This window comes from Microtus pennsylvanicus, chromosome 1 (assembly GCF_037038515.1).
Source record: "Microtus pennsylvanicus isolate mMicPen1 chromosome 1, mMicPen1.hap1, whole genome shotgun sequence".
NCBI lineage: Eukaryota > Metazoa > Chordata > Mammalia > Rodentia > Cricetidae > Microtus > Microtus pennsylvanicus.
The window spans coordinates 57816050-57843794 of NC_134579.1; the positions used below are offsets into that span (position 1 = coordinate 57816050).

At 46.3% G+C, this 27745-nt stretch overlaps 1 protein-coding gene across 2 annotated transcripts; it reads right to left on the reverse strand.

The window, feature by feature from the left end:
- Window positions 1–2002: 2002 nt before the first annotated feature.
- On the reverse strand, window positions 2003–27745 carry Casr (calcium sensing receptor). Of its 2 annotated transcripts, none has more exons than XM_075955387.1 (6): window positions 27561–27745; window positions 23626–23932; window positions 18435–19319; window positions 7771–8001; window positions 5437–5560; window positions 2003–3510 (listed from the first exon to the last, which is right to left on the reverse strand). In XM_075955387.1, the coding sequence occupies exons 1-6, from the start codon at window positions 27743–27745 to the stop codon at window positions 2003–2005; spliced, it is 3240 nt and encodes a 1079-aa protein (XP_075811502.1). The 2 variants fall into 2 exon arrangements, with proteins under 2 accessions (XP_075811502.1, XP_075811492.1); XM_075955377.1 differs by having other exon boundaries at window positions 5437–5596.

Here is a 27745-nt window from a genome sequence, read left to right on the forward strand (position 1 = left end):
TCAATACCCTTCACGATCAAAATACCAATTGTTATCCTAAAAACTCTCAGAAGGAAGTGGTCGGGGAGGACCCACCACAAACTGTAAATTTAGGCCACTGATGGATTTATGTTCTAAGGCTTGGTCTTGGGGTCAGCATAGTTCAGTGGGATCTGTCTGAGAAACCGTCAATCAGCAATAGTGCTGGAAGCGGTACTCTTACCACAGAGGCAGAACACTGGGTTTCTGGGGGTGCTAGTAGGACGTGGCTCCTGCTGACGCCTTGTTCTGGGCCTCAAAAATTCTGGACTTATTCTGAATCAAACTATTAGGCAGTAGCATTTGAATGCTTAGTAAGAGTTTTTCTTTAAGTTCTGTATTAGTCAGCTCTCTCAGCATAATAAAATACGCCAGACAACTAGAGAGAAAAAAGGTTTATCTTGATGCTGTGTTTGGTGTTTCTGGTCCCTGATCATGTGGACCATTGTTTTGGGTCCCTGGCGGGTGCTAGACAGCAACAATGGGCTTATGTCAGAGGAGACTCTTCATTTTATGACCAGGAAGTAAGAGACAGAAAGAGAATGGGGTGAGAGTCCCATAACCCCCTTCAAAGACATCTTGAACTATGTCCTACTAAGCCCCACCTTCCAAGAGGGCCTCCCAAGGGACCAATCTTCTAACATGTGGACCTTGAGGGTCACAATCCAAACAACAGCATAGTCTAAGCCAATGAAAACTAGTGGCTACTATATTGCTAATCATACTACACTAAGGGCTTATTAGGTATCAGGCACCATGCTAAAATATGTTGCTACATGATCTCACCCCATATGAGAGTTCCACGGGAAGAAAACTGTAACACCCTACTGTAGACTCAAAGAAGCTTACGGAAGTTGTGGTTCCTTGCCTACCACCGCTCATCCTGCCAGTGACCAAGCCAGAGCCTGAACCTTGATCACTGTGGCCCCAAGTTTGAGTTCCTAGCAGATAGGTGACCTGTGAGCACCTTTAATCTCACTGCTAAGGGAACCATGGCCTTCCCTGGAAGCCACACTTGCCTCTGGGAGCTTATTCTCCACAGAGCCAGGTCTGGATCTGGCTTCGCAAAGCCTTTAGGGCAGGGTAGGAGGGGAGTTTCAGGGACCACGGGGTCTTGAAAGGGACCACATGTGCTCTGCTCCTCTGAGTGAGGGTGCAGGGATGGGAAGGGACAACAGAATTCGATAATACTGCCTTGGAGACTCCAGACTGCAAGACTTCGGCAACAGAGCATTTTCTTAAGGGTCAAGCTACGCACAGCAATACTAATTACAGAGACAGCTCATTGGATTAATCAGTCCTTTCCCAGGGCTTAGAGGTGAGCTTACGATCCCGAGATCTAAGCATGGCATTGCCATCAGGTCCTGGACGCACCCCGACATGGTGCCACAGGAAAGACACAGGCTCGCTAGATGCCACACTTTAGCAGCAGCAGGGAGGATAAAAAGACCACACTTCTTAAGGTCTCCATAAATAAGAGAGGACACATCCCCATGATGTCTTGAACATGTAAAGTCCTGTCCACTGTCAATGCATTAGACAGCCCCCGTGGCTGTCTGGCTTTCAGACTCAACTCTGGTAGTGACAGATCTGATGTCCCATTGGTCTGTCTCTGGACTGTGATTCAGACCATGCTGTCCATGAAATCTCAGGGCAGGCATTTCTGGATCTATGTATGCATTCTTAAAGGAGGGAGCAGGTGGGTAGCTTAGAGCCTTGCTTTCACCTGAGCTGCTGGTGGATAGAGCAAAGAAGAGACTTCGATAAACTCGGGTGTGATACTGAGCTCTGGAAAACAAACCCCGAAACACAGCTCTTCTTTTAAGAGCACGTTAGTCAGCCAATTTCATTTAAAGCAGTGTATCCCGAGTACAGGTATTTGATGTACCTATCATCTTGGCTTCCTGGGAGGAAAGGAAAAACTCGTTCTTATTCCTGGGCGTCTAAGAAAAGCTGTCGGCTAGACAGTCAATCTTTCCCTCCATTAGGAGTGCAGTATGTTTTCTGTGACGGAGCTACCTCCACCGCTAATGACAAAGCTCCGAGACGTGGACATGACCAGGGCTGGGGACATTTCTTCTGTACTTTCCATTTCCGGCTGGTGGTCCCCCACCATGGGCCCTTGCAGACCCGTTTCCTGCATAGTCATTTCTGAGTCCGTGTCTGCACACTGCAGTGGGAGCAGAGCCTGGTGTCTGCTCAAGGTGTCATTGCTCTTCTGGGCCTCCAAGGAGTTGTGCCGCGTGGAGTTTCTGTGGGCCATAGCGCTCTTTTGAGGCTCGTCAAAGCTCAGAGAGAAGGTGACTGTGCCACTGCCGAAGATGACCTTCTGTTTGCATCTCGGCTGCTTTGGCTGCTGCTGTTTCTGTAGAGTCAGCGGCTGCTGCTGCTGCTGCTGCTGTTCTTGCTGGGTCAGGGCCAACCTCTGCTGTTGCTTCTGCCTCTCCAGCTGTGGGAACGGGTCTTCACTGTTGCTTTTGCTACTGATGGAGGAGGGAATGGAACCAGTGGAGCCTCCTAGGCTGCTGGACCGCTTCCGGGAGACGTTGCTGCGACGAAGCGTGGCACGGGCTGCCACTTTGAAAGCATGTGCCGCGGTGCTGCAGCGCACCTCCTCGATGGTGTTCCGGGAAGGCTTGAAGAGGATGATGTAGACCTTGTTGAAGAAGATGCAGGCCAGCAAGCCAAAGCTGGCTGCCAGGATGGCGATCACCTCCACGGCGGAGACAAACTTGCCGTAGGTGCTGGCGTAGGCAGGAATGAAGGAGATCCAGACAATGAAGAAGATGAGCATGCTGAAGGTAATGAACTTGGCTTCGTTGAAATTCTCTGGCAGCTTCCGGGACTTGAAGGCGAAGAAAAAGCAGATGGCAGCCAGCAGGCAGGTGTAGCCGATGAGGGAGCCGAGCGCCATGAGTGAGCCCTCGTGGCACGTGATGAAGATGATTTCGTCCTCCAGCTCATGGTTGCGGTAGCTGGAGGGGGGCGCCGTGTAGAGCCAGATCACGCAGATGACGATCTGCATGAAGGTGCAGAGGAAAACTAGCAGGAACTGCAGGTTGAGCCCCCACCACTTCCGGTGAAAGCTGGTGGGTATCTTGGCCTCAAAGACCAGGAGGACGCGGTTGGTCTTCACCAAGATGCACGAGATACAGAGCACGAAGCTGATGCCGAAGGCAGGCTGGCGCAGGCGGCACGTCCAGTCCTGGGGCTCCCCGATGAAGAACAGGGAGCTGGAGAAGCAGCAGAGCAGCGAGAAGAGCAAGAGGTAGGACAGCTCGCGGTTGGTGGCCTTGACGATGGGCGTGTTTCGGAACTTGATGAAGACACCCAGCACAAAGGCGGTCAGGAAGATGCCCAGCACGGCAAAAAGAGTGAGAGCGATTCCGAAGGGCTCGGTCCACGCCAGAAACTCAATCTCCTTGGCAATGCAGGAAGTGTGGTTCTCATTGGACCAGAAGTCATCTGGGCACTTGTCACAGGCGCTCGCATCTGTAAAATGAACCAGTGCACGCAGATTCAATCACCATGTGGTGCATGTGGAGGGTAGATGTGGTCGCTTCATATTTTACTTACTGATGATTTTTTGACGTCTATTAAGAATCTTCACAGGCTCTACTGCTCCCCTCTCCAACAATTGCGGGTGGCCCATTTTTTTTTAAACACTGCAATAGTTTATAGCAGACACTACCTTGCACCCTAGCAATCTAACATGACACACCAACTCAGTTTCAAGCTTTGTCTGACTTACGATCTTTTTTAAATATGGGGCTTTTATAATTTATTTGTTTTTAATTTTTATGTGCATCAGTGTTTTGCTTGCATGTATGTCTGTATGAAGGTGTCAGATCCCCTGGAACTGGAGTTACAGACAGTTGCGAGCTGCTGCTGTGTGGGTGCTGGTAATTGAACCTAAGTCTTCTGGAAGAGCAGCCAGTGGTCTTCATCACTGAGCCATCTCGCCAGCCCCAACTTATGATTTTTTTTTAAAAAAAATTGAATTGTTCTCGTTTGAGGTTTTCCAGGATGGAGTTGTGGGAAGCAAACAGATAGTAGCCTGGTTACATTAGTGATGTGTGCTAACATTGCTGCTGTCTCCAGCACAGCCTGGTTTATCTGGGGTATATGACTGGCTTTGTTGCCATGTCAGAAAAGCTGTCCCTTGTATGTGGCCAGCCATCTCTGTTCTCAACTCCCAGTGAAGGAGGCCACATATTTATTTATATCAGTGGTTATCTCAGCCTTCCCAATGCTGTGACCCTTTAATACAGCTCCTCACGTTGTGGTGACCCCCAACCATAAGATTATTCTTATTGCTACTTCCTAACTGTAATTTTGCTATGGTTACAAATCTTAATGTAAATATCTGATACTCAACCCTTGTGAAAAGGTCATTCAAGCCCATAGGGGTTGTCACCCACAGGTTGAGAAACGCTGGCTTAGATAATGACTCTTTACTAAGTTGTCACTGCCTGCTAGGCAGGGTACAGTTTGGAGCAGGGAAGAGAGCATGGATTTTTCAGTTAGAGATCAGGGTGGGATACTGGCCACACCATTTACTAGCTGTATAACTTTGGTCAGGCTCCTTAAATCTAGAAACCTGTTTCCTCATTTCTAAGATGGAGGGAATGATAGACCCATTATCATGGTAAGGTGGAAAGACCAAGACTTATAGTCAATATTTACCTCATGCTTCCAATATCCTAGTCAAAGTTTTATTTAAGAGGCATATGTTTAGAATTTATATATTAATTTATTTAATTACCAGAGCTCCATAAGGGGTTTGATTGTGATTCCTCTTTAGAAGAACTTGAGACTGAGCTGGAGAGATGACTCTGTGGTTAAGAGCACTTGCTACTCTTATAGAGGACCCATGTTGGAGTCCAGAAACTGACATGGCAGCTCATAACTATCGGTAACTCCGGTTCTAGGAGATCTGATACTCTCTTCTGACACCTCAGCCACCAGGCTGGTAGTCAGTGCACATTCACACACACACACAAAATAGTAAATAAATAAATGAATGAATGAATGATGAATAAATGAATGAATGAAGAACTCGAGACCCAGGAAGAACATCAGAGAGACTGCAAACACACCAGGCACCAGCAGGCAATTTGTCGCAGCCTGTTAAGCCTGGAGCAGATAGTACTGTACCCATTAGGGCCATGGAGCTGTAAGAAAAGGGACACCCTGTTGGAGGGAGAGAGGTGTGTGACAGGAATGTTTGTAAACGTGTGGAATGATACCTGACATTCCTTTCCTCTTCCCTCTCATGCTCAGTGGAATGCAGTACTGAGGCATGCTCTCCTCAGAGGGAGAATGGTTCAAGCACTGGCTCCGCCCAGGTCACCCATGGGCTTTGCCTTGAGGGCAGCCCAAGTCCGGCACAGGATCTGTGAGGGTCAGGTCCTTTACCTGTCTCATCGCTGTACTCCCCATCGGGACACTCCACACACTCAAAGCAGCAGGTGGGCTCCCCCTCAATGATCCCCTTCCTGGTCCCTGCCAGACAGTCCCGGCTGCAGTTGGAGAAGGGCACCTGCAGGCAGAGAGCACAGAGGGGAGAAGTTTGCCGCTGGGGGTCAAAAGTCAGCCCTACAACTCCTTTGACATGTGCAAAGTGAGGAGTGTGGGTATGTAAGGATCGGTGAGTCTGACTCTGGGTCATTTTAGATGGAGAGAGGGTCAGGGTCCCTGCTCCTGTTCCCTGTAAAAGCAAAAGGTGGTCATGCCAAGTATGGATGTACTTGGCAGTTTGCTTTAAACACACAAGTGAAGTCCTGGGTCTCAGTTGATCTCTGTAGCAACTTCATGAAATTTGTAAAGAAATTAATATGTAATTTATAATTAAAAGTATATGGCATTTTCGTGGTCGCTTCAACAAAATTCTTAGAAAAGTGTCATTTAGACTCCGAGATTTGTTGGGTTCCTACTGTGTGCTCGCTCTCAGATCATATTTCTATAGAAAATTGAAATTTAATTTGTAACCCTGTCAAGTAGTTAGGAACACAAAAGACTGCATTTATAGTGATTACCGCGGTTACGCATTTACTAACGATGAAGTCTGGCATGCCCATAGCCTGATAGAGGACATTAGGTTTACAGGGAAGTGTACATGGATAGCTCCAAGCAGGAGGAGAGATGAGACATGTACCAATGACAGATAATTGCCTGCATTAATAGGGCAAATGATAACCCGACAATGCAATAGAGGTACAGGATGGTGGGATAGCCAGTCAGTTTGGGTTCTGGTCATTTTAAATGTAGACAAATTAGTGGGCATAAGACTTTAACCCGTGGAATTCCAAAAACTTTCATTAGGGAAAGGTCAGGACCACATCTCATACTGAGAGGAGAATTTGTCCCAGGTGGAATTATCTGTCATAGGAGACCTCCCGATGGCAAAACCATCTCACCTTCTGAGAAACAGAAAAATCATCGCAATTTGGCAATGAGAACAAGTTGACTCTTTGTTTACTTAATGAAAAGTGGCTCAGGAAGCTCAGAGATCCTAACAGAAAGCCAATGCAAAGAGCTGTGCAGTGGATCTCAGCCAGCCTCCCCAGGGATGCCTGGTCCTGAGTCTGCTTTTGCAGCAGAGCTGGGCTTCTGTATTTTGCTACATTTTAGCAGCCTAGTTAATGTTCTTGTTGCTGAACACTACTACCAAAAACAACTTGGGGAGGAAATGGTTTATTCCACCTTCAGGTGGCAGTGGCAGTCCATCCTCACTGAAAGCCAGGCAGGAACTGAAGCAGAGGCCGCGGAGAAAAGCTGCTCACTGGCTTGCTCCCCATGGCTTGCTCACACTGCTCTTGTATGCAACTCAGGCAACAGCCACCCTGGGCTGGGCATTCCCACACCAATCATTAATCAATAAAACACTTCATGGATTTCCCCAGAAGCAAATCTGATAGAACAATTTTTCTTTTAAATTGAGGTGTCCTTTTTTTCCCAGATGATCCTAGCTATGTCAAGTTGACAAAAAACTGACCAGTACATTAGCACACAGCCACCCAGAATAGTCATCATCTCAGCATACCCTATGGCTTTTCTTAAGGAGCATCTTCACAGAGTGACAGGCTTCTGGTTATTAATCAGGCTTTCATATGAGACATGGGGCAGGACACCTTGACCAGAGTCATAAGCATCTTTCTCTTGGTCATAGAGTGAATGACCTTTTTGATGTGTGGGTCAGCCTGGAGCTATTTGAATGTCCACATTCTAAAACATAGAGCTCTATTTTGGGCTCATATCTCTTCACGTTGAATAGAAATTGGGCTAGGAGGAAAACGCCATAAAAGACCGTCCCATGCATGCTGGACATTTAGCATCCTTGAACCCCAAGTGTTGAAGGCCATTAATACTTCCTGATCATTGTGACAGTCTATAAGGAAGTCGCTTCAATCTCCAATTCAAACCCCCTCCATAAAGTAGGTCAGATGTCTTCCTCAATGCCCCTTGAGAGCCATTGACTGGAGAGATGTTGAAATATTTAGCTCTGGTTGGGGGAAATTTTAGCCTGGGAAACTTAATGACTAGCCGGGGAGTTAAAAGAGGGGTGAGTAATAAAGCATGGGTTCCCAGGCTCCCTCTCATCACTAGACACTCTTGCAGTTCGTGGGACCCCTGGACATTCAGTTTCCTATGCTCCCCAGACATTATCCTAGAAGCCCGCGATGGATCCCAGCCACGCCCCCAAGCCAGCAGCTCCCTGTCTGCGGTGGCTGTGGCATGCTCTGCTCATACCTCCCTGGAGAAGCCACTCCACAAGATCTTCTCCTCATTGATGAAGAGTCTCTCTCCCTTCTTGGCATACGCGTTGTAATGCCCAACTTCCTTGAACACAATGGAGCCGTCCTCTGGGGAGAGGTGCCAGTTGATGATGGAATAGTTCCCCACCAGGTCACCACACTCATCGAATGTCACCTGCTCCCCCATGTTGTTGGTAAAGTTTAGGTGCCGCAGGTGCTTGAGGACCTGAAGATGAACAGAGATGAATGAATGGGAGCCATGCCCACAGTTAACTGAAAACCTCTGCAGAAGCAGCATGACCTTGAGGAACCATGACCTTCCTGGCAACTCCTGAGTCAGGTGTGGGGAGGGAGAGGAGAAACACCCAGACTTTTGTTGTCTGAACTTTCTTTCCCTCTGGTTTTGAGACTGTGGAGATGTCTTGCTGCCAAAATGGAAACGGAAAGAGTACAGCTGGAGCCCTGGCCACCACTGTTGACAGTCAGTCACGGCATATTCTTGAGTTTATCTAAGGTCTTAGGGGTCACAGGGCCCTTGCACAAAAAGCATCTGTAATAATTGCTAATATGCATGAGTTATTTAAGTGTTTAAATGCGTTTTACTGCCTTTGAGGCACGATCCTTAGTGCTTCAGGCTATTTAATCCCCAAAACAGCATGAACACCCCCATCATAGCTTTTTGTTTGTTTGGTTTTGTTTTTGTTTTTTGAGGCAGGGTCTCACTGTGTAGCTCTGGCTGGCCTGGAACTTACTTTGTAGATTGGACTAATCTTGAAATTAAAAGATCTGCCCACCTCTGCCTCTCGAGTGCAGGGTTTAAAGGCCTGTGCCACTATGTCTGGATCCACTACCCATTTTATTCATTGGGAAGCAGAGGCATAGAAAATCATAGTACTTTGTCCAGGATCACAAGCCCATGCCTGGTTCTACAGCCCTGAGTCACCGAGTGAGAAGACAGGTCCAGACACGGAACAGGCGTTTCTGCCACACCTCAGGAGCATTTCTCTCTGTCCCCTTCGGATCCTGTTTTCCTGCCTGAGGTACAGTGTGGCCCGGCTGGGGTGGCTAAAGTGTCTCTCTCAGCTTGAGCACTGGCTTTGGGAAAGCATCTTGCAGTTTAACAGAAAGTTCATACAGAGTTGCCATCCAGCCCAGCAGTTCTACATGCAGGTACCCGTTCAAGACAGATGAATTAAGTACATGCCACACAAAAACTCCTTGTGTACAAATATTCATAGTGACATTACCATAATAATCCAAAGTGGAAGCAATCCAAATGCCCATCGTTGGAATGACCGGATGAATGAAACATTCCCTTACGATGGGTTGGAGACTCTGTTCTAGAAATTCTACACCAACTATTGATTCAGGAAAACTCCTCTTCTTTAGGCACTGGGTTACTGAATGCTTTCCCCTTAAGGTCATGAATAAGACATGTATGTCCATTATCACTCTGTCTAGTGATATCACTATGATAACCAGTGAAATTGGGCGAAATCAAGCAGATTCGGACAAAAAATTTAAGATCTAGTTTCTGTAGCCCACTTCCTGAGACTAAGCACATGACAACAATAGGTTTTTAAAATACATTTTTAAAAGAAATAATTTCTGGGGCTGAAGAGATGGCTTGCTCAGCAGTTAAGAGTGTTTACTTCTCTTGCAGAGGACCCAGATTTGGTTCCCAGCACCCATATGGTGCTACTGTTGCCTGTAACTCCAGTTCAAGGTGATACATGCCTTCTTCTGGCCTCCACAGGCTCCTGTATGCGTGTGGTGCACATAAACTTCACACACACACTGAATAAATAATAATTTTAAAAAAACACTTTCTATTTTTTCTTTTGAGTACATTCCTTAATATATATTAACTCTTTCTCAGGAAGCATGCAAAAGTAATAATTTAAATTTTAACAAGTTCTGAAAAAAATTTAAAAGATTTACTTATTATGTATGAGTACTCTGCCTGCATATATGCCTGCACACCAGAAGAGGGCACTGGATCTCATTACAGATGGTTGTGAGCCATCATGTGGTTACTAGGAATTGAACTCAGGACCTCTGGAACAATAGCCAGTGCTCTTAACCTCTGAGCCATCTCTCCAACCCCAGGCTCTGGATTTTTCTGCCTTTATAATCCTGTTTATAATTCTTTCTTTCTTTCTCTCTCTCTCTCTCTCTCTGTCTGGTTTGAGAGAGAATGTTTTTGTGTGTGAATGTGGTGTATATGCATGTATGTGTGCATGTCACACATCTGTGCATGTGGCAGAAGTGCAAGGACATCTGGTTCTGCTTTATTCCTTGGGGAAAGGCTATTTCATTGAAAACGAACTAGACTGCTGGCCAGCGAGCCCCAGCGATCCCCTATCCTGCTTTCACAGTTCTGGAGTGAAGGGCACATGGGTTGCATTTACATAGGCTTTCGGCGTCAAACTCAGGCCCTGATGCTTGCATATCAAGTGAGTCAAACTCAAATGGTTTGCATATTAAGTGTGCTTATCCACTGTGCCATCTCTCCAGCCCCTTGCGCATACTCTTAATGTCTTTATCACAGTATTCTTGTCATTTGCTCCTTCATAATGCAGAAGGTTTCAACCAAACTTATCAAGTCATACTGTCTGTGGCTGAGACAAAGGGAATGGGGCTTTCCTTTTCCGGGGGGGCACTGATCAAGTGTCAATCACTGTTAGGGCACCATTAAAATAAAATCACTGTGAGTGTCAATGAGAAGCTCCTACTATAAGCACTTCTAACATTTATTTTCCTATGAAGAAGCCAGGAAGTGTGGATTGGACATTTCTCCCTGCCCCCAGCTGTTGGAATCTCTGCTCCTGCCCTGGCTGTCTTGGGCAAAAGGACTATCAGTTAAGCAGTCAATAGAACCACTCTTACACCAACACCAGCTGCTGGGAACGCCCAAGGGACGCCCTTTGGAAGCTCCACTAAAGTCTCAACACTTGCTCTGGCTTTGGGGGTGCAGTGCTGACTGACCACTAGAAGCAGTGTAAGTGGAACTTTCTCTGTATATCCGCTTATCTAAGCCAGGGAACATCCGCTGGGCGGCTGGCAGGGGGATTGCTGTGCCGGTGCACATGAGGCAGTGTTAGGACTGGCGCACGAAAGGCGTGCTATGCCTGATGCAGACTCTGCGTTTCCAGTTCTTTAGGTCGATCCAGCTCTCTCGGTAGAGTGGCTGGCAAACTGAGTCACTGGGACATCAAGGTGTGGCTGACTCTCAGAAGCAGGGAATCTCAGGGAACTACAGGCCTTCCTGTGGAAGAGGCAGAGGTCTGAGAGCTGCACAGAGAGGTAGTGGTGTCAATGGCCGTGGCACTGATGTTGGTAAGAGCACCAGCAGTCCTAAAGGCCAAGGGCCTAAAGACACCCCAGGACTGGCAGCTGGATTCTTGGCTGCTGTGAAAGATTGAGGAATCCAAACTTTGGGGCCAACACAAGAGTTGTAACACTTGTCGGGCTGAGTCCCAGCATCCCAGGCTTGCCTGAGAACCATGAGCCAGAGGGAGCCGGCTGCTGCCGTTCCTGCTCATCGGATGCCGTCACTTGCCTCCTTCAAATACCTGCGGGGAGAAAAACTGCTGAAGACCAGCCCTTATTTCTCGTCTATGCACATGGAATAGATACTCCGGAAATAGTGGCCATATGATCCCTGCCCTACCAGGACCACAGCCAGCTGATTGGGAACACGACTCTTTCAGAGATAGCACTGGCCTTGACAGGACACGGGTCAACTGGATGTGGCCTTTCTTACCGGCTAGCTATCTGACTTCGGTAAAATAATTGTAGTTACCCTGGGTCTTTCCCTACACACAAAGCAACAGTGCTCAAGATATCTGTTTAATGAAGCTGTATCCATCATAGGCACCACTCCCAGGACTCTGCATATTAACTGATTATTAACTTATAACAAACTTGAAAGTCTTGAGATGCCCATTTCTCAGGCCAGGGAAGTGGGTCCTAGGGCATTAAGAGGCACCCTAAGGTCAGAAAATGATTGGCAGCTGAGAATGGCTGAGTCAGGAGGGGGAGTCCAAACTGAACTGATGACATCACTGCCTGCTCATGTGCAGCAGTTAGATTAGATGGGCCATAAGACTCTCTGTCTCTAGGTCAACAGCTTAACTAGTAGGAAATTTAGGTTGAGAGGGAAGTTTAAAAATGGGATGGTAGGTAGGGGTTCGAAGGAACGGCTCAGTGGTTAAGAACTTGTTGCTTTTGCAGAGGACCTGGGTTTAGTTCCCAGCATCCACATGGTGGCCTCAATCCTTAATCCCAGTTCCAGGGAGCTTGAGGCCATTTTCTGGTCTCACTGAGCATCAGGAATGCAGGCAATACATAGACATCCATGAAGGTAAACATTCATACACATAAAATAAAATAAAATCTTTAAAATAAGATAAAATAAAAGTGGGGTGGGGTAAGAATCAAGAGGCCATAACTGGAAAAGTAGTCCAAAATGAATGATGCTGTGATTTTCATTTATAGTTTATGCTTTCCTTCTTTGAGATTTAAAAATGTTAAATGTACTCTCTGGAGAAACAATCTGCATAGGATAAAGCCTGCCCATAGAAGTGTAAAGTTCTGAGTTTTATTCAGACACACACCTTTGTTTCTCTTGCTGCCATTACCCCACCAGGCTCCTTGATGCTCGTCCCCCATTGGTCAACCCCACAGCCTCACAGCCAGGACCACCACTGTTCTGCCGCTAGACATAGCCAGAAGGCCTTGTGAGTGGTTTGTACTCTTCCTCCTCCTCTCGAGTTTGCTGTGAAGCTAACATTCCTCTGACTGGTCTGTCCAGTCTGCACTTGGTGCACTTGGCACCGGCATTCTTTCACACAGACCCTTCTCCACGAACCCCACCTATTCCTCAGGACCCGCTGGCATGACATTTTCCATTTCCTTCTTTACTTCAGATTCTAATTAATTTGGATAGTATTATAGTCTTTCATCCTTAGTCATATGAGTGAGAAATATATTTTAGTCAAAATTTGTGTCTAGTCCAATACCAACCCTTTATTTGCTTACTAAGCCTTATTTCTTTAAAAATTTTTTAAAAATTATTATTATTTTATTCTGTTGGTGGGTATTTTGCCTTCATGGATATCGGCATACCGTGTTCATGATTGGTGCTGGGAGAAGCCAGAGGACAGTGTAGGTCCTTAAGACTGGAGTCTCCATGTGGTTGCTAGGACTGAGCCTGAGTCCTCCAGAAGAGCAAGCAGCTGGTACTGGTAAATTGCCGGGCCATCTCTACAGCCCCCTAAGCTCCATTTCTCACTTTTAAATAAATTATTAATTAGTTTTATGTGTATGGATGTTTTCTCTGAATGCATGGTCATGTCTGTGTTCCATGTGTAGAGGCAAGGTGAGGTCATTGAGGCCCCTACAACTGGAGTTAGAGATGCTTGTGAGGCACCGTGTGAGTGTTGGGAAGTGAACCCAGGTTGCTTGGAAGAACTATCAGTGCTCTTAGGTGCTCGGCCATCTCTCCAGCCCTTAAGTTATCTTTTTAAGTATCTTTACTAGTTCTCTTGGCATGCTAGCTTGTAAGTTTTATATTTGAGCACGTTATATTCTGCAGTATTTGCCTTTAAGTCATATAATGAGGACCATAGAGGTGAAAATTACTTTATACTTAATCACAATGAGAATCTTTAGATTGATTATTCCTGGCACACACATGCACGCACAAACATGTATTTTTTTTAAAAATGGTAATGGGATTTGAAGCCAAAACCTTGTGACTTCTGGGTAAGCTCTCTCCCACTGACTTATAGCTAGTGAGGATGTGGGGAAAAGGGAACCTTTGTACAGTACTGGCAAGAATGTAAATTAGATTAGCCACTATGACTGCCAGTATGGAGTTTCCCCAAAAAGTTAAAAATGGAATTACCATATGACCCTGGGTATGGATCTAAAGAGTCCAGGTCAGCATGCCACAGATACCTGCACATTTCAGGACTACTCATATAACCAGGTCACTAGGTGTCTGTCAGCAGATGAATATATGCATGCATGCAAACATACACACATACATACATACATACATACACATATATATGCAATGAACATATGCATGCATGCAAACATACACACATACATATACATATGCAATGAACATATGCATGCATGCAAACATACACACATACATATACATATGCAATGAACATATGCATGCACGCATACATATACACACATACATATACATATGCAATGAACATATGCATGCACGCATACATATACACACATACATATACACATGCATGCATGCAAACATACACACATACATATACACACATACATATACATATGCAATGAACATATGCATGCATGCAAACATACACACATACATATACATATGCAATGAACATATGCATGCATGCAAACATACACACATACATATACATATGCAATGAACATATGCATGCACGCATACATATACACACATACATATACACATGCAGAGGAGCTTTCATCAGTCACCAATGAGAATGAAATTATGTCATTGGATGAAAATAGATGGAAACAAAGATGATCTGATTAAGAAAATAAGCCAGACTTAGAAAGACAAATATCACGTCTTGATGTTTCTCTTATTTGTGGATCCTAGACTTATACAGATACACAAATCTCAGCTATGGAGGTGAGATTGTCTGGGTGAAGGATGGGGAACGTCTGGGAGACTGAATATGATCAAAGCACATGACATACTTGAATTAAAGTGTCTGTGAAGCTCATCACTATGTACACCGAATACACGTCGATAAGAAGCAAATTAAAATAAAAAGTATTTAGGTATATCTCCCAGAAAAAGCGTTCTTCTCTTCAGAATCTAAAAAGGTAATGATAATTCCACTGAAAAAGAAAAAAAAAGATTCTTCTTGAGTACATACATCAGCACAATGTGTTGGTCTTTTATTTTCTTTGTGGAGTGATGGGAGGAAAAAGAATGAGTAAATCAGGGGAGAGAAATGCAGGCATAATGGAACCACAGTGCGTTCATGTATCTCTGAGAAGAACATGTGGATCTCCAAGAAGGGCAAATGCATGCAAGTTCTGAGAATGCCACTTTCTTGTGTGGTGATATTTCCACCTTGTGGCCTTCACGGGTATTTCCACCAAAGGACTCTAGAGTCAAGATGTATGCGTTGTGAGCCTGAATGGGAAACACCTATCCGCATACATTCTAGGAATCACTAGAGGTTAGCCAGACACAAGAGCCTAGAAATCCTCCACTCACAGGTAGGACTTTCCATCAACTGAAGAAGCCGAGGCTTGGCAGGAACCCAGCAAAAGTGAAGATGCGAGATGAACAGAATGGATGTCCATGGGAGTCTGACTTGAAGAGATTTCCAGGAGAAAATGAGTTTTGACAAAAAGGAAACGTTCCTGGTAGCTTGGAAATAAAATGTGATGCTCCTCGGGGGGTACCTTTCACGGGACATGGGGCTTCCTTTTATGGAACATAGACAAGAGGAGATAAAAGACAAAGATACCACGCCAACAGCTAATGAGAAACAAGATTTCAGCACCAAAAATTAATGAGCTCTTTGAAGGGTGGTGTGAAGCAAACTGCTTAGAAGCAAAGAGCTGAGAGATGGCAGACACAGGGCTGTAAGCTGACTCTCGGATTAGACTGTATATAGGCGGCAGGCTTCTACATACATCTCCCGATGGCAGTCACTGCTTACTGGTACATCTATAGTGAGAGATGTGACCAAGATCTTAGAGTCTGCAGAGTTCCAGGGCTCAGTGGAGACTATAAGAGAAGATGCGTTGGCTAGTGCCAGGTGCCATTCATCCTCAGAGCTCAGGATCCACTTTCCATTCCGCACCCATCCCTCCTTCTCAACCTTTGTGAATGTAAAGCTACCATAGCGGCTACACACAACGACACCCAGGAGAGCTACACAGAGACGGGGATGCAACTACCTGTGCTGGGACTACTTCTAAGCTTTGCAGCAAGAACAGCCACAAAATTTCCTCCCCCCACTTTGTGCAGATCAATTTGGTTTGCATTTTCTATTCCATTACTAGTATGTTTGAGCCAATGCCTTCTGGGAGGAGATCACTGGAAAGCTATGTTTCTCACTGGAAACGTCTTTCTATTCAACCCTACCCTGCTCCTGTGGCATGTTCAAGAGCCAAGTCTTCCTTTCATGGAACACGGATGCGAAGAGATGGAAGACAATGGTATTTACCACCCAGAGATTGTCCTTTAATTCATCTTAAAATTCTGCAACTGAGCCGGGCAGTGGCGACACACACCTTTAATCCCAGCACTCAGGAGGCAGAGGCAGGTGGATCATTGTGAGTTCGAGGTCAGCCTGGTCTACAGAGTGAGTTCCAGGACATCCAGGGCTACACAGAGAAACCCTGACTTGAAAAAAAAATCTGCAGCTGAAACATGACTCCAGAAGTCTTCATTGTAGCTTAACTGTCTGCTTTGGTAGTAGTTCAGTGTGAAGAAGAAGGCTTGGGTATTCCACAGATATTAGAAACTTTGGGGTAGCAGTGGTGTTTGAGTGAGGTTTTCTCATTCAAGGAGGGTGGGAACGTGTGAGTCCTGGCTTGTTTTATGAGCACAGATAGTTACTCCTTAGAACCACACGGGAGTCTCTACATTAACACGCATAAGCTACACACTCTTTGTTTCTTGGTATCTTCCCTGAATGGTAGCTGAGATCTATATATAAATGTCTTTACTCATCATATTTTGTGAACTGATTGATTATAAGTATGTTAAGATATCAATTGGTAAGGACTGGGGGAATGGCTCAGCCAGCAAAATGCTTGTTCTGCCAGTGTAAGGACTTAGGTTCAGATTTCCAGCACTTACATAGAAGGCCAGCCATGATAACACATCTCTGTAATCATCACTTTGGGGGAAGGAGGAGGAAACAGAGACAAGAAACTCGTTGATCATTAATGAGATCCAGGTTTGAGACCTTGTCTCAAAATATTAGGTGGACAGCTATTGAAGACATCAAACAATTGATCTCTGGCTTCTGCAGGCATGTGACACATGTGCCCCCCCCATGAACATACACCACACACACATACACACATGAACATACACCACACACTCACACATACAAATTATGACCGTGATAGCCACACATCTGTTTATAGCTTGCAAGTTTACAACTCGCTTTCATATCTCTGTATCTTTACATTTGTATTTTCATATATTTGTATGATCTTGAAATGGCACTTTGGTGGAGAGCAGGTCAGACATAAGGGCTGTGTTACAGGGGAAGAGACTGTTGCTTAGAGAGAACTGGCTTGCCTAAGATCACAGCTTAGAAAGGGGGTGCTGAAGAGAGAGAGATAGAGAGAGAGAGAGATGAGAGAGAGAGAAAGAGAGATGAGACAGAGAGAGAGAGAGAGAGAGAGAGAGAGAGAGAGAGAGGAGGCTGGAAAATTTTTTTTGAAAAAGCAAGGGGGTGCTGAAGTTGAATCATATGATTCAGAGCCAGGGGATAACCCCGTTCCATTCTCACGAAGTCTCTTTGATAAAATCTGGAACTGAGAAAAACATACAAAGAGTGTAAAACAGAGTCCGCATGAAAAACCAAAGTTCACATGTAAGACAGGAGCAGCAATGTCAGATACAATCTGGGCCTGGTTGTTTCCTTCAGAAGTTTGTGGGTTGACAAACATTGTGATGTCACTTCCGTGTGTAATCAGAACTTCAAGACAACTAAGCGGCTACCCTGTAAAATAGCTGCAAGACCCCCACTTACATGCTGATTTTCCTGTAGTTTGGGCTAGTGTTTCCCTTTGAAACATTTATCTTTTTAGGTTTGCCTTGTCTTCCACATGCTTGTGTCCCAAGCTTGTGCTTAGCTGGCCAACTGGCCAGTCCAGCACAGGCTGAGTGACGTCACAGCGAATGCAGTGTCTGAACACAGCGCTGCTTTCCTACTTGTTGCTGTACGGAATAGAATAGGTATTGACCAAATACCGCTTATTCACAAGGGAAGATACCTTTAGCTCAGGTGTTTGCCAAGCCACACTAAATCAGCTCCCAGACACTTGAGAATTTGCAGCGGCGATGCTTTAGGTGTCTGGACATCAGACTAGTAATCAGTTGAGCTGTGGCTGTCCCGCAACAGTTAATCAAACACCAGCAGTGTGGTCGAAGCCAGTTTCTCAGATGTTTGAAAAGGTTTCAGGAATCCAAAGTTCTACTTGGTGCTCATTTTGATATTGCGATTTCTGTAATCACTCTGGTTGCAATCGTCCCTATCTTAGCTGACTTAGAATCACCTGGGAGATGAAGGCATACCCACGAGTGTGTCTATGAAGGTGCCCTCAGAGGGGACAGCCTGAAGAGAGACTCATTCTGAGGCAGGTACCATCCCACTGCCTGAGGGGAAGAAGGTCCTTGCCTCTGCTTCCTGGTTGGTCAGGAAGTGAAAAGATCTTTTATGCCACATACTATGACGCCCGTGATGTCCTTCCCAAGAATATGAGACCAAATGTGTCATAGACTAAACCCTTGAAGCAGGTTGGTCTCTCAAGTGCTTAGTGTCACGCTGACACAAAAATAAACAATGTAGTCATTATGTTTCTTTCCTGGGTCAGCCTGATTCTGCCTTATCACACACAGAACTGCTAGCTGAGGGAGAGACTTACCTGCCAGGCCTCAACCTTCTTGATGTCTGCACAGGACCCATTGGTGAACAGCCCTCGTCCGGGTAAGCAGGTGTATATGTCTTGCAGGGCATGGGCAATGGAGTAGACGGCTAAGTATACGTTGTAGGAGATCCGTAAATGTTCATAATCCATGTAAGGTGTCTCCACGCTGCTGATATTCTCATCCCCTGTGCAGAGGGGTCGGAAGGCAGTGGAGCTATTGCTTAACCTGCTGCCGCCTTCCTCGTGACTTCTTAGGAAGGTGTCCACAGGCAAAGTCCCTTTGGCGCCTTCTTGCAGGTGGCAATTAAACGTCTCTTCCCAAAACTCTTTGGCAAACCCGTTGTGGACCGACTTCCTGGGATGGACTTTCTGCAGGAATTCTCGGAAGCCTGGGATCTGCCCAGCCTTTAGACCGAACCCAATGGTGCCCCCAACCACGTGGAAGTATTCAGGCATAGCAATCAAGGAGGAGCTGGCCCAGGCCTCGCTGGCCAGCCAGATCCTGCCTGTGATGTTGCGCCGCACAATCTCCTTGATGAGGGGCTCTAGGTCGGGGCCGCTGGAGAAAACGACGATGACCTTGGCTGTGGAGTTCTGGATCACTTCCACCACCTGCTGGATCTCCTTCTCATCCGAGTACTGGGAGATGAGCTCGCTGAAGTCGATGCAGATGTCCCTCTCCTCGGCTTCCTCCCGGAACTTCTCAATGCCTGGCCGTCCGTAGTCGTCATCGGCTGCGATCGTGCCCACCCAGTTCCAGCGGAAGTACTCGATGATGTCGGCCATGGCGGTGGCCTGGTGCTCATCATTGGGGATGGTGCGGAGGAAGGATTTGTATTGATTCTTATTGCTGAGAAGCCTGCTGGAGGAGGCATAACTCACCTGGGAAAAGTCAAGCCGTGAGTGAGTGAGTGAGTGAGGTTCCAGTGGAGTTCCAAGGCTTACCTTAATGTCACTTGTCAAACAAGTTTAATGTGGGCAGGATGGAGGTGAGTGAAAACTCAGTTTCACCCAGACACGAACCCTGTTAGCTTATTTGGGGAGCTTCCTAGTCCCCAGGGCGTGATTCTTCATGATGCTACCTTGAAACTGGGTCTAGCAATAGCCTTCAGGCCTCTATAGAGGAATGTACTAATCTCTTCAAGGAGTCTTGTGCCCCCTGTACCTTCTAGCTTCCTCTAAAGCTTCTCTCTCGTTGGTTGTACTAGATCTATGTGTTCACTTGATGCATGCTTTGCCTGTTGGGCCCAGCTTCTGATCTGAACTTCATAGCTGCCTCCACCGCTATGAATGCTTTGTACCTAACCCGCCTCTTGGAGACCCAGCTTTCCTCTGGTTATGAACTTCAGTCTCTTCAGAGGACCCGAAAGAGGTCCTTCCTCCTCCTCTGCTCATTTTCCCTCTTCCCATTTCCCGTCTGTTTCCCTGGGCTCCTCTCCTAGTTGCCCCTGTTCTTTAGGTAAAACTAACACCAATTCTGGTAAATTCTGTTTAGCTTTTAGGTTCAGTTAAATCGTTCGAGCTCAGTATGTAAATTCAGTTGCCCTGAACTTCAATAGCAATAACAAACATCACCAGTAAAACACCCTTTCTTCTGCCTTGTCCGGGTTTCAACCATCATACAAAGTCCCTTGTTCAGCCTCAGGGGAGGACTACACCTCCATGCCTAGCCTTCGATGGGAACTTCTAAAACTTTGCAGAGGCTTAAAAGGAGGTCTGGAGAAGGTGTGTTGTTGATAGCCGCCCCCCCCCCCCCTGCGCTGCAGGCAGCTCTGCATTTGCTCATGAAGGTCCATCAAGGAAGAAATTCTTTGATATCCAGAGATGGGAAAGGGCCCAGGTACCACTATGTAGTATAGAGCCCTGCAATGTTTTAAAAAATATTGTGATTTGAGCTAGGTGGTGGTGCACGCCTTAATCCCAGCACTCAGGGGGCAGAAGCAGGTGGATCTCTGTGAGTTTGAGGCCAGCCTAGTCCTCAGAGTGAATTCCAGGACAGTCAGGAGTCACAGAAAAACCCTGTCTCAAACAAACAAACAAAAATCCTAGCACACAGAAGACTGACAGCGGAAGAGCTGGCTTACCCAGGGTCCCTTCTCCCCAGGCGCCAGCAGATTCCTGAAAGCTACAGAAGACCAACACCTCTGCTTGGGCCCCTGGGAGCACCCCAGGTGTCCTCACAGCTCACCAATCAGGGAGTCCCAAAGTTAGCAGAGCATATCTTCTGAAGAACAGAGCAGGTTTCCTCGTAACAGCATCCTTCTGGGAAGTGACACAGCGTTCAACACTGTTTGTCCACTAGGTTTCTAAAGCTCATTTGAACTTCTTCAGAAAAGAAGCACAAGAGACCCACAGGGGTGCTTTTCCTATACTTCTTACTAATTAGCTTTGTTTGGGCAATGTTTCAAAGTCAACATTTCCAACAGGCTTCTTTTCATCGATTAAGAGTCTTTACATGAAAAGCGTCAAAGATACTGGCCTAGGAAAGACTCAGTCAAATTTGCCAAAGGCAAGCATAGCTTCTCTGGCCGGGTTTTGATCGTAGAAGCTGTAATACAAAACTGACACCTTTTGAAATCTGAATAATCCCCTCTTGCTCCCACAGAAGTTCAGGGTGTAGGTGGTTAGATGAAATGACTTGTATACATGTTTCTAGAGCCTGTTTGGTGGTCTCTGCAGGGAGCACAGCTACTCGCTACCCTCGACTGTGGTCCTCTTCTGTTCAGGGAAGATCCCCCTTGACCATGTGAACAGTGTCAGGAGGAGCGTACGTGTGGTGAGGGAGGAAGGGGAAACCTGCCTAAGCAGCCAGATCAGCCGCATCAACCTTGGCGACCAATGGGGGGAGGGGCAGATGTCCCAGCCAGACCACTGTCACATCCAAAATGTGTCACATTCAAAATGTTATTAATTTTTGAAAGCTTTGTGGATCCAAAAAACTGACTCGGGAGTCAGGGTTTCACAAAGACAAAATTTACCATTTCTAACATTTGCCCATCATTGGTCATTTCTTTATTTTCTTTGGAAAAAAATGAAACAAAAATGTTCATAAAGGGATACAAATTAAAGCTCAAACTACCTCTCATGGACATAGTCTCTTAATGTATTTACTATAATATTCAACCAGTTTGAAATGATGACCTATAAAATCAAGTAAATGTCACTCAAAGAAAAGCCCTTAAAGCCACATCAAACTTTTCTTGACAGAGGGGAAAACTAAGTGGATAATTCAAAAACCTTCTGACCACAGTTTCTTCCAGCTGGTCTTTTTTTTACAGTCACTCGGTGGAACGGCTGAGTGTAAGAGGGCTGGGCATGGGGCCCTACCCACAGAGCAGAGTTTCCTTGCTCTGCCCTGTAATCCACTGGGGAATGATCAATGCTTCGGATAGGCTGTAGCCTAGCCTATCAACCCGTAATCTCTGCAGGAGGGACCCAGGCAGAACGACTTTTAGAGCTCCCCAGGTGATTCTAGCGTGAAGCTACAGCAAAGAACTCCCGATGAAGATGAACCTATTAGTTTGACTGACAATTGCTATAGGTTTTTTGTTTGTTTTGAAGACAGAGTATCACTATGTTGGTAGTGCTGGACCTCACTGTGTAGAGCAGGCTGGTCTCAAACTCACAGTGTGTGTGCACCACGGCACGCAGCCAGCTGCAGTCTTCTTCACACACTCATCATTCACACCCTTGGCCTTTGACCCCCGCCATGCAGAAGCGAAGCTCTCTCCTTCTCATTCTTTTCTTTCTTCTTTCCTCTTATCTGATGCCGCTTCCATCTCCTGGCACTCGGCTACCGGATGACAGCTCATGGTCAGGGTGCACTGAAAATAGTGCCACACAGTCTACCAGACTCAAACATGTCCAACCTGACTAATGCAGACCCGGTCAGAACATTATGGTACAAGAATGACAAAGCCAGGGCTTTCTTATGGAAGCAAGGGTTTCATACACAATGACAAGAATGTCTGTGTTGTTGCATATCTGCAAAAGGATTGAGGCTGTCTGCAAAGAAGCAGACCCCCTTGCAAGAAGAGAAATGGCAATTCATTCGTATGAACTTTGAAGATTAAATTTTAAATATTAAACACTGAAAAAAAAACTGAAGTCTGATCTCTAATTTACAATTGACGGCTATCCCACAACCAAGCTGTTGCTATTTCCTTATCCATGGACATTTAAGCTCTACTTGCAATTCACACTTTTAAGATCTACTTGCAATTCACACTATGATGAAGGGATGTAATAGATCTATAGTCACTAATTCCAAGAGAGGTTGGCTGGATGGGTCATAGTGCTAAAGGGGACAATCAGGTAATAAGATGGCATTTAGAGTTTGCTGTCATTTGGTATGGAGGAGGAACGCAGCTTTGAATCAATGCTTATCAATACTTGCTTTGGTGAGTGATTGGTATGTGAAGATGCACCTTCCTCCCTCCCAGGATGGAGACTGTTCATGTGTACTCTGTAAATATTTGTTGGCAGAAATTAGAGCATGCTCCATTTCAGAATGTGGGGACAGTGATCATGCTTCTGCTTTAAGGGGAGACCTGCTTTCTTTCCCTCTGAGCTAAAGTGACGATAGGGAAGAAGAAATTTTGAGGGGACAGAATTAGGGGCAGATATTTCTCTTTTGAATGGTGGTATTCACATCCTAGGGCCTTATTCCTTGTGATAAACAAAGAATGTCAGTTACTAAAGGAGTAAACTGGGAAATAACAGGAAAAAAAGATCAGGATGTGTACATGCAAGTTATGTTTAAAAGAGAACTGGAAGAGCAGTGATGGTCTCAAGGTGTCAGAGACCCCAAGCGCTCACGGTACAGGGCCGAAACAACCTTTGTTCCCGTGGCAAGCCACAGAGGACACTGCTAGCCGCAGATCTCCAAACCTGGTCCTCCTCCTCCCTGCCTCTGGTGCCCATCTAAGGAGATGCCAGTTGGCCTGGAGAGATGGCTCAGTGGTTAAATGGTTGAACTGTTCTTTGAGAGAACCTGAGTTCCATTCGCAACACCCATGTTGGGTTGCTCACAACCACTTGTAACTCCAGTTCTGGGAGATCTGACCCCTCTGATTACTAAAGGTAGGCACAAGCACTCACGTACATACCTGGAAGTGCACACGCACGTGCACACACACACACACACTTAAGAATAATAAAAATAAGGTCTAGAGGGAGGCGTCAGTACCTGTGGGATGTAGAAGAGCCCAAGCAGGTTGGCCACGGCCGTGGAGACGCCCGAGCCAGTTGCTCCCACCACTGCAATAGTGGAAGGGATGTGCTCTGAGCAGTTGCAGAACTCATCCAGGTTCAAGGAATCGATTTTGTTCTGGGCAACAAAACTCAAGGTGGCCTCCAAGGCCTTGGAGACAGTGTTACAGGTGTCGAATATCCTGTATCCCAGTGTCATGTTGGGAAGAAGGGTAGGGCTGCTGTTTATCTCCTCGATGGCAAATATCATGGCTTGTAACCATCGAAATCCACGGAAGTTGTACCTGGAAAAAAAGACATGGACATTGTGGGAGAGTCTGGTCAGCTGGTTAGTGTACGGGTCTCCGGAGCTGGGCTTGGATCTGGGCTCTATTACCCTGTCATTTTGGGATCTGGTTCAAGGCCCTTTGTGTGAAAACAGGAACATTTTCCAATTCGGCTGGCTTTAAAGATTTCATGAGATTTTGAATTAGGGAACAACAATAAAAAGGACTATTTTGGTACTTAATGAATAATTTATAGCTGCATTCTCTATCATAAGACTCTCAGTGGCTGGTGTGAAGGGCTAGTGGATGTAAGGTGTGGCTGGGTGTTGTGCCTGCCTCTGTGACGACAGCACTCGGCAGGGGGGAGCAGAAGGGTTGTGAGCTGCAGGTCAGTCCTTGGTTACATGGCAAATCCTTGCCTTGAAAAAAGTCACCAGGGGACTGTAAATATGTTAGGGTATCCGTATGTGGGACCTAAAAACAACCCCAGGCTTGCAGACTTGTCATAAATTTTGACTGTGACATTGCTGGAGGTTGAAGTAGAAAGTGAAGTGAACCCTCTGTAGAAAGGAGCCTTTGAAGACCATGCACAGATGGGGTAGTAGATGCCTTGAGAATCATATAGGCGGTGGTGGCAAATGCCTTTAGTCCCAGCACTTGGGAGGCAAGAGTAGGCCAATCTCTGTGAGTTCAAGCCTAGTCAGGACAGTCACCCATAGACACACTGTCTTGGGGAAAAAAAGGAAAAAAAAAGATATGCTTTGGGCTAATTCATAGTTTCTGTTTCAAAAAATGATCATTACTGCTTTTCGAAGAAAATTATTTTAAGTAAAAATCAGATAAATCAACAATGAAATGGTGTTTGTTTTTCATCCTCCTGAGCCTGGGAGGGTGAAGGCTGAGGAGATGTGGTACCTCAGTGAATCGGGATCCAGCAGAAAAGCCAGCACAGGCTCCTCCTCTGTGCTGTGGACTCTTGACTCTCACTCAGAGGCAGAAGGAACCTGACCCGTCCACTGATGGTCGCATTTCCAGAGCTCCTGATCTACCCTGAATGTGAAATCTGCCCTGCCGCTTTATGCTTCTTTCACTATTTAATTACTTGTCTCAAACTTGAAAGATTACTAGGAGATACTAAATTATTTTCAGCATATTAATTAAATATTAATTTTATTAAACCACTGCTAAGGTGATTTAGCTGTCTTTAATACATTTCCAGGGCAAACCCCTTGTTTGTTTTAATATCTGTTCTGTAAAGAACAGCGTAGACAGCGCTTGTCCACTTGGGTCATGCGAAGGATACAGTCAATTTTAACACTATTCTGCACTTATGTTTCCCATATTCACTAGAAAAAATATGAAAATGTTATTGGCTGTCCTTATGGCATGAACAGAAACCCAGTTATGTTCGGATAACGTTGATCTTTCACTTTCATTTCCAGCTATCGGGAAGTTCAAGGTGAAAGACTGGGTCCCTTCTAGAAGTTGCAGGGTGCAGAGGGAAAGTGCTGCTCTCTGAAGAGCAGAATAATGTGTGATGTGCTGCGCTCACGGCCTCTGCGGTGTCCCCCATCTAAGTGTGCTCACGGCCTCTGAGGTGTCCCCCATCTAAGTGTGTGCTCACGGCCTCTGCGGTGTCCCCCATCTAAGTGTGTGCTCACGGCCTCTGCGGTGTCCCCCATCTAAGTGTGTGCTCACGGCCTCTGAGGTGTCCCCCATCTAAGTGTGTGCTCACGGCATCTGAGGTGTCCCCCATCTAAGTGTGTGCTCATAGCCTCTGAGGTGTCCCCCATCTAAGTGTGTGCTCACGGCCTCTGAGGTGTCCCCCATCTAAGTGTGTGCTCACGGCCTCTGAGGTGTCCCCCATCTAAGTGTGTGCTCACGGCATCTGAGGTGTCCCCCATCTAAGTGTGTGCTCACGGCATCTGAGGTGTCCCCCATCTAAGTGTGTGCTCACGGCCTCTGAGGTGTCCCCCATCTAAGTGTGTGCTCACAGCCTCTGAGGTGTCTGTCATCTAAGTGTGCGCTCACGGCCTCTGAGGTGTCCGTCATCTATGTGTGCGCTCACGGCCTCTGTGGTGTCTGTCATCTAAGTGTGTGCTCACAGCCTCTGAGGTGTCCCCCATCTAAGTGTGTGCTCACGGCCTCTGCGGTGTCCCCCATCTAAGTGTGTGCTCACGGCCTCTGCGGTGTCCCCCATCTAAGTGTGTGCTCATAGCCTCTGAGGTGTCCCCCATCTAAGTGTGTGCTCACGGCCTCTGCGGTGTCCCCCATCTAAGTGTGTGCTCACGGCCTCTGAGGTGTCCCCCATCTAAGTGTGCTCACGGCCTCTGTGGTGTCCCCCATCTAAGGGAGGTCCCATTACATAGTTCTAAAGGGATCACAGCCAAGGAGGGAACGTCAGATTGAAGCCAGACAAAATGGTGACGGATTAAAAGAAATCGTATCGGGGGAGGGACTATATTAGCAATGGGATTCAAGATCATGACTGGGAAATCTAGAGAGACAGCTGGACCAAGCTCGTGGGAACTCATGCACTCTAGATCGACAGCTGTGGGGCCTGCAAGGGACTGAACTAGGCCCTCTGCGTGGGAGAAAATTGTGGAGCTTGGACTATCAGAGGGACCCCTGGCAGTGGGACCAGGATCTATCCCTGGTGCATGAGCTAGCTGTACCCCATCTGTAATAAATGGAGGCTTTGACAGGAACCCCAGCTTAGCCTCCTTCTTGTCTCCTAGCTCATATCTTCCAGGTAGTGCCTCTCCGGAACCCTGGAATAACTGACTGCCGGGTGGGTTACAACCCCTACACTGAGTGGCCCACCCAAAGGCAACCTACAAGAAACTGCTTGCCTGAGTCTTAGTGGCTACATTGTTTCTTTCTTTTTTTTTTTTTTCTTTTTCGAGACAGAGTTTCTCTGTGGTTTTGGACCCTGTCCTGGAACTAGCTCTTGTAGACCAGGCTGGTCTCGAACTCACAGAGATCCACCTGCCTCTGCCTCCCAAGTGCGCACGCCTTTAATACATTGTTTCTTTTAACTAAACTCCTTTATTGAAGAGGAACAACAAAACAAAGGGAAACGGCCAATGCTCATGAGTCATTGGAGCATATAGGCTAAAGAGAAATTTCCTATGGAAGTTTACAAGAGCTAAATGGGGCTTCCTTCTATACATTTCTAATTACTCAGTCAATGAATGGATAAATTAATTAATATTGCAGGATTGATGATGAAACTCAAGTGCGTTCTAGAAAGGGCTGTACCAGACTGTGAGACAAGGTCCCGCTGCTGAGACAGGGTCCTACGCAACCTGGAACTCTCAGTCCTGCTGGAATTGCAGTCTGTACCACCCTGCATCTTGCATTGAGCAGCATCGCTGCCGGATGCTGTCACTAGAACGATGATGCTCTGGTATCACATGACTGGCCCTTGGCCAGCCTGGTCTTTTCTATGTGATACCCTGGTGTTTTATTTTATTATTTTTAGAAAAAGACTTCTTTAGGGAAAGAAAACCGAGGAGTCAATATGCCTCAGCACGATAGCCTGTTATTTGCAAAAAGAGAGAAAAGGTTTTTAATGTTCTTTTGGGTCTAGCTAGTTTCTCTATCTACCCGGAGATAGACAGTCCTTGATACAGCCTTTCCTTACCTGATGCACTCCACGGACTCTGGCCTTGACTTCAGATCTTGATCTTTGGCTGCTACTCCAAAATGGATAGGAAAGAGACCCCCAAGAATAATGTCCCCCTTCTTTTGGGCTCGCTGGTCGGGCCCATAGGCAGAGGAGTGACAGGCAAGAGCCAAGAGGGCCAAACAGCAGCTATAAGATGCCAT

Coding starts and splice junctions, on each gene's coding strand:
- Casr (XM_075955377.1), bottom strand. CDS start 27,745: ATGGCATCTTATAGCTGCTGTTTGGCCCTCTTGGCTCTTGCCTGTCAC. Junction 19,320..23,625: donor GGCTCTTCTACATCCCACAG/GTACTGACGCCT, acceptor GACTTTTCCCAG/GTGAGTTATGCCTCCTCCAG. Junction 3,511..5,436: donor GGAGTACAGCGATGAGACAG/GTAAAGGACCTG, acceptor TTCATTTTACAG/ATGCGAGCGCCTGTGACAAG.